Here is a 6,813-nt window from a genome sequence, read left to right on the forward strand (position 1 = left end):
ACCAAAACCTTTTATGGGGTAGCTTCTGCCATTGCTTTTACCACCAGCTTTAAATACCAGAAAAGAGACAAATTACACATTTCTCAGAAATTGGAATTTTATAAAAAGGCATTTTTCTTTTATATCCATAAAATGATATAATTTTTGCAAGTATAGAAATGTGTCATAAATTATACAGAATGTTCCTTAATTACAGCTCAACACAACTTGGTACTTTCATCCCTCCCTAAAAAATGAGAGAGAACCAAAAAAATAATATATATAACTGTATATATATATTTATATATTTATATAATATAGACAAACCAAATATGAAAAAAAAATCATTTCCTCTTTGGTATAAAAATCAGACTCTCACCTTGAGAGACACACAGACAAGACACAATACTCAGTTTGTAAACTGTGGCCAAAAGGGGGTTTCCCTGCCAAGACTTCCCTATCCCCAACCTGCCCGTGCCAGCCCCACCCCCTGGCCACTCCAGCTCCTCTGGGGCTCCTCTGCACCCACTGACCAGTGAAGGTCCATGCACCAAGTCCCAGCTCCCCCACCCCAACTACCAAAGAAGAGGAAAGGAGTCTTCCCCAGGCTGATTAGGTAGCAGCTATGTTGGGGTGTGGGTGAAAGGACAGGCTGTGACCAGCTCTGAGGGAGCCGTCCTGACTGAGCCGGGCACCGAGCACTCTCCAGCCTCCACCCAGTTCTGCCCTTCTCCTCCTCTTCCTCAACCCTGAACATGGACCCCAGCTCCTCCCAGGCGCTGGGCCCTGAGGGTGGGACCTCGTCCCTGGGGAGAACCGTGTAGAGCAGCAGCTTCCCGTCAGCCCCCCTCAGAGGCTCAACTTCCTGTCCTGCTCCTCTACCTCAGGGTCCTGGGGCTTAGGTACAAGAAAGTGCCACATGAGGGGAGAAGGGAATTTGCTAAACAACTTGGGATTCAGTTCAAAATGAAAGAAATTCTCCCCCTACCCCACTAAATCCCACTCACTGAGAATGACGGCCACTTTTCCAGGCTCCAGCCCAGTACCAGCAGGACTTGTGGAATCCAGGATATGTGTGCGCTGGGGGAAGGAACACTTCACTCTCAAGGTGAGGGCAAGGACCGAATCCTCCTGTGTCCTCTCCCTCCACCCTTGAGCTGACAGCACCTCCCTCACTGGTAACCTCTCTGTCCTACAAGAGAACCACACCACCAGGTAGGGCTCTCAGTGGGTGCCAGTCTCCTCTTCCCAGAAGAGTTAAGACACATCAACCTAACAGAAAAGTCAATAAAATTCTCCTCCATCTGCTAGGAAAAAAAAAAAAAAAAAAAAAAAAAAGGATAAAACCAAACTGGATACAAACACAAATCAAGGAGACAGACACAACGTGAGGGGCCCAGAGGCCCCAGCAGGTCTCTGGCTTCCCGGCATGTTACATTCTTGTGTAATTCAGGAACAGGGGCTGAAGGGCCCCACTGGGGAATGGGAGTAAAAAAATGAGATTAGAGTCTCCCTGTGGGCTCCCCGGCAAGGCAGGGGCAGACGCAATCTCTCACAGTTTTCCTCATCTGTAGTTCCACAGCTGGTCCCCACGGGGCTTCATCCCCACACCTGAGCCCCTGCCCTGCCTAGGCCACCCCCACCCCCACTTGGGCAGGGCCAGCAGGGCCAGAGCTTCCCTGAAGGCAGGGCAGGCAAGCAATGAGGACAGTAGTTCTCAGAGCTGTCCCTTGGGGCCCAACAGCCTGTACGCTGCGCCACCACCACAGGGCATCCCAGTCCGGGTCTTCACCCCTTCAGGGGCTTCTCAGCTCCCCCGCCAGGACTGCTGGCACTGTCACTCTTTTTCCTGCGCAGGCTCTCGATCCAGCTGGAGCTGGAGCGTGTGGTGAAGCTGGAGAGTGCCAGGGAGCTGAGTCGCATGTTCTTGCCGGACATAATGAGCTCCCCAAAGCCTTCCTGATGGGAGAAGGCATAGCCCGAGCGCCGGGACCCCGTGCGGCCCACCCGGCGCATACATCGGTGCTGAGCTTTCTGCTTCTTCCTCACCAACTGGGTGTAGCGGACCTAGGGTTGGGTAGGGAAGGGGACACCATCAGCATGACTGTGAGCCACTGCCATGGACAAGACCCAGAGACCACCACTGACACCGAGCGGTTGCGAAACAGCTCAGAAACAGCCGCAGGAAAGCTCAAAGCAGAGCCTCTCCCCTCATCTGGGTCCCCAGCATGGACAGCCCAGTCCCTCACCGTGTCAGAGAGATCTGGCTTCAGGTTGAGCCTGAGGAACCGGAAGGCAACCACAGGCATGATGCAGACGACCGTGGTGAGGACAATGGTGAGCCACACTGTGGGCTGGGCCAGCGTGTTCTGGGCATTCCCTAGGGGTAAACAGGAGTCAGTGGCCCCAAGAATTCCCAGGTGGCTGGGGCGGTAGCCCCCTCACTTCCTGAGTTTCCTCTCTGACAGTTCCACTTCCCCAAGCTCAAAATCTAAGACAGCTCTGGCTTCCCTCTTCTTGCAAAACTCTGAAATATTCTACATCTAAATCTGTCTCTAGCCCAAAACTTTCACCTGTAGCACAGAGCAGCTTTCTTAACTCCCTTAGTTGACATCCTCTTCACTCAACCTCCGTCTGTCTCCCAGCTCTCTGCCTCACACCACATCTAACACGTTGGCTCCTTTTCACAGTATGTAGGGAACCCCACTGTCTTTCACTGTGTTCCAGGCCACCCTAACTCCCACCTGGGTTACTCAGTAGCTTCCTAACTCTCTGCCCCCATACTTTACTTTTTATGTATGCTGTGACGGAACCCTGGGCCACACACATACTAGGCAAGCCCTCCACCACTAAGCTGCACACCCAGCCTCAGAAGTTTTTCACAGGAGGTACGGTTCCAGACATTCTATTTGTTCACTTGCAAAGCACCTCTCGCACAGAAATCCAGGAGGAAGCAGTGTGCCTGTTGTCAGTGCTGCCTCCCCAGCATCCACAAGAATGGGCAACACCCGGTAGGTGCTGACAGGACACCCAGCAGCAAACACCAAGGCCTGCAGAGGCCCTAGTCACCTCCTACTCCCTGGGCAAACCCTCCCTGGCACCTGCCATGGCTGCCCCAGTACCAGTTCTGAACAGCCTCACATTCAGCACAGAGCTTCCTTACTGACCATCCTGGCAACCTTCACCTTTCTAATGCAATCTTTCCCCCTCTTCCCCTACATAAATGACTTCCAGCAAGCCCACACCAAACTTGGCAGCCTGCCACTGCAGTCCATAAGCCTGCCTTCCTAGCTGCTCGCTGCTGCTCAGGGCAGCTCTTGTCTCACCCCGCCGGAACACGGTCCGCTCTCTAGAACCAGTGGCCTCTCCACACTCCTGGCTCCTCCAGACTAGTCCTGACCACCCCACTGCCAGTGTCCCTGCCAACTACAAAGCCATCCTGACCCACCACAGCCTCACCATCCTCACAGATAAGGAGGCTGGTCAGCGGCACCTCGACACGGCACGCATAGTGCGGAGTTCCTGGCATATAAGTGCTGCTAAGCGCTCATGACTTGTGCACTGGGTGACCATCCTGCCAGTCCTAGAACATCTGTAACTCCTCACTCATTCATAAAAAAGCCACAGGCCCTCACCTACAAACCGGAACTGGTTCGGAAACATGTCAAAGAGCCCGTTGCTGTGCATGGTAAAGAGGATGGCAAAGTAAACTGCAAGGCTGCCCCAGATGAAGAAGTGGTTGATGGCCGTCCAGTAGCCTGTATCTAGCCCGATCTGTAGAGAGCAGGGGCTGTCATAGGAGGGCTCCCAACCACCCCTCCAAAAGCAGGACTGCAATGCGCCCTCCTCGACTGCTCTGGGACTACCTCGTACCTGCACGCTGACCACAATGACCAGTGACGTGGCCACAGTGACCGCAAAGGACTGATAGTCGGCCAGCTGGGTGCCATCATCCCGAGTGGCCTCCGCAAACACCCCGTAAGGGATGAAGAACATGAGTACAGATGTATAGATGCCCTGGGCGATGCAAATGAAGAACTCCCGCTTGTTGAAGAGGAGGTTCAGCTGGCCTGGCTCATATAGCTTTGGGTACTCCATGCTCCGCTGCTCGGGGACATCCTATGTGGGGAAGCCACGTGGCAAAGGAGACTTCAGGCCAGCTGTGCCCATGTGACACAGCTCTTAGACAGGCTTTGTCCCGCAACCTAGGCGAGTTACAGGCCAGCTGCCTCCCCACCGCCCCAGCTGAGGAGCTGCCCTTGCGGTACCCTCAGTAGATGCAAGCATCACAAACCCCCTTCAATAGTGGGATACACTGTCACAGCAGTGCTCCTCCCATCCTGCCTGAGTACCAAACTCTCCATACCTGATCAAAGACCCCCATAGCCAGGACTGGAAGGGAGGTGTATACAATGTTATAGAGGGTGATAAAATACTGGTCGTACACAGTCTGGAAGAGAATGGGATAAAAGTCAGTAGCCTTCCTTGCCTATAAATCCATCATGGGAAGACAGTGAATGCAACATCCAGGGAGCTCTATGAGATTTTCTCAAGCTTTCTCTCAACTCTTTTCAACAAACATTTCATTCATTCATTCATTTATTTATTTATTAATTTATTTAGCAGAACCGGAGATTGAACTCAGACCCTTGTGCTTGCTAAGGAAGCACTTATTCCACTGAGCCACCTCCTGGACCCCCATCAAATATTTCTTTTAGTGCAAGCACCAGACAACAGGATTGGGCAATGAAGAGAACAGACACGATCTCTGCCCTCAGGGAATTCATGCACAACACACCACAAGAGATGGGAGCACATACTACCTGGGCTGAGAAGCCGCAGAAGAAGCCAAACCAGAAGTGGACCATAGTGAAGGCGAAGTTCTTGTAGAAGAAATAGCAGAGGAACTTGCACATGCGCAGGTAGGACCAGCGCCCATGCACCAGCAGGAGGCGCTGCAGGAACTTGAACTGAGAGAAGGAGTAATCGGAGGCCAGGACAGCCTGGATCCCCTCCTGCCCGCTGATGCCCACACCAATGTGAGCCGCTAAGACAAGAGATGACAGGAAAGTGAAGACAATGCCACACTGCAGATTTTCCATGTGACAGCCCCCTCCCACCACCCTTCTCCAGCCCAAGACCTCAGGGGGCTCCACCAGCGCCTGTCCATCTGCCCACACACCTACACGGGCCACACTCACTTTTGATCATGCTGACATCATTGGCTCCATCCCCAATGGCAAGTGTCACAGCCTTCTTGTACTTCTTCACCAGCTCCACCACCTGCGCCTTTTGCAAGGGTGTCACCCGACAGCAGATGACAGCTTTGCAGGCACAGGCTGTTTCCAGAAACTCCAGCTCCATGTCTGCCTCCAACGCATGGGCCTGGAACACAGGGAGGCCTAAGAGAGGCACAGTTGTCCCCAGAGGAGCCTGGAGCCTCAGCTCTGCACTGCCCCCTCGACGACCACAGCCCCCTCTGTAGGAAACTAGAATGAGAATAAGGTAAGACAAAAAGTCTACTGAGGGGCCGGGGGCGATGGCTCAGGATAAGTGCTTGACTGGCAAACGCAAGGATCTGAGTTCAATCCCTGGTTCCGCCAAAAAAAAAAAAAGTCCTACTGAGAGAAGGGCTCTAGGCGGCACTTACCAGGCTGTGACCATTGATGACGAGGGCATACTCCCCAGCCACAGCCTCCAGGACAGAAGCCAGCTTGGAAGAAGACAGTTTCTCCTGGTAGGAGAAGCCGTTGCCCACAGCACAGGAGGAGTCCATCATCTTTTCCCGGGCTTTCCTGTGAAGGCAAAGTGTGATGGTGCTGTCTTTCAGGCCAGCCCCAGGAATCAGGATCCAAGCCTGCCCAACCCCAGGCACATGTCTCCCTCAGGCTCGGTTTACCTGAGTTCTTCTCGCACCTCCAGGACCGTGTGGCCAGTGACTACGAACACCTCGGTCATGTCGTCCGTCAGCATCTTGCAGGAGTAGCCAATGTTCACAGCCGTCTCTACCAGGAAGAGAAAGCAGGGGTTAGGCAGGCATCCGGCAAGGTCAGAGTGCTCTCCTGCGTGGAGGCTATGGCTCCATGCAAGGGCTGGCAGGACCACTCTCTGGCACAGTTCCCTCTGCTCTGCCAGCTTCTCACCTTGCTTGTCTCCAGTTAGCACCCAGATCTTGATGTTGGCCAGGGTGAGGAGGGCAATGGTCTCTGGAACCCCCTGCTGAAGCTTGTCCTCAATGGCTGTCGCACCCAGCAGCTAAAAATTCCACAAAGGCACTTTCCTGGCATAGGAGAGACAGGCACAAGCCTTTCTAGCCCCCTGCAGCCTGACCTGAGCTCTTACCATCATGTCGCTCTCCACCTCCTCATAGATGCTGGCCAGCCTATCTTCTGGGCTGTCCTGAGCCAGGCTGGCCTGCAGTCGTCTCTCGGCCCATTCCTCGTAATACTCTTCATCTAGATCCTTATAGGCCAGGACCAGGGTCCTCAGCCCTTCCCCTGCATACTCCTGGAGGTAGAGTTCGGAAAGTTACACCCCAGCATGTCTAGGGAGCTAACAATGCATGGCATGAAATTTTCTAGGTATTCTAAACACATACACGCACACACAAAAGTAGGTTGCTTGTGGTGCTACATACCAGCAATCCCAGCACTGTGGAAGGCTGAGGCAGGAGAATCACAAGTTGGAGCCCAACCTGGGTAACTAAACATCTTACAAAAACCCTGTCTCAATTTTTTTTTTTTGCGGAACCGAGAATTGAACTCAGGCCCTTGCACTTGCCAGGGAAGCACTTATTCTATGGAGCCATCTCCCCTGCCCTGTCTCAAAATTTAA

At 53.2% G+C, this 6,813-nt stretch overlaps 1 protein-coding gene across 2 annotated transcripts in view; it reads right to left on the reverse strand.

The window, feature by feature from the left end:
• Window positions 1–1,362: 1,362 nt before the first annotated feature.
• Atp8b2 (ATPase phospholipid transporting 8B2) overlaps window positions 1,363–6,813 on the reverse strand; it is a 21,352-nt gene continuing 15,901 nt past the window's right edge. The window contains exons 17-27 of one of the 2 annotated variants that reach the window (XM_023713721.1): window positions 6,322–6,486; window positions 6,123–6,234; window positions 5,879–5,984; window positions 5,630–5,774; window positions 5,181–5,364; window positions 4,803–5,026; window positions 4,346–4,429; window positions 3,853–4,098; window positions 3,615–3,753; window positions 2,229–2,359; window positions 1,363–2,046 (exon numbers count right to left, since the gene is read on the reverse strand). In XM_023713721.1, coding sequence (XP_023569489.1) covers window positions 1,768–2,046; window positions 2,229–2,359; window positions 3,615–3,753; window positions 3,853–4,098; window positions 4,346–4,429; window positions 4,803–5,026; window positions 5,181–5,364; window positions 5,630–5,774; window positions 5,879–5,984; window positions 6,123–6,234; window positions 6,322–6,486 — 1,815 coding nt within the window. In that variant the 3' untranslated portion in view covers window positions 1,363–1,767. The remainder of the gene's footprint in view (window positions 2,047–2,228; window positions 2,360–3,614; window positions 3,754–3,852; window positions 4,099–4,345; window positions 4,430–4,802; window positions 5,027–5,180; window positions 5,365–5,629; window positions 5,775–5,878; window positions 5,985–6,122; window positions 6,235–6,321; window positions 6,487–6,813) is intronic. The other variant, XM_004629809.2, reaches the window with a different exon arrangement.

The sequence above is a fragment of the Octodon degus genome, unplaced genomic scaffold, assembly GCF_000260255.1.
Source record: "Octodon degus isolate 3935 unplaced genomic scaffold, OctDeg1.0 scaffold00032, whole genome shotgun sequence".
Taxonomy (NCBI): domain Eukaryota; kingdom Metazoa; phylum Chordata; class Mammalia; order Rodentia; family Octodontidae; genus Octodon; species Octodon degus.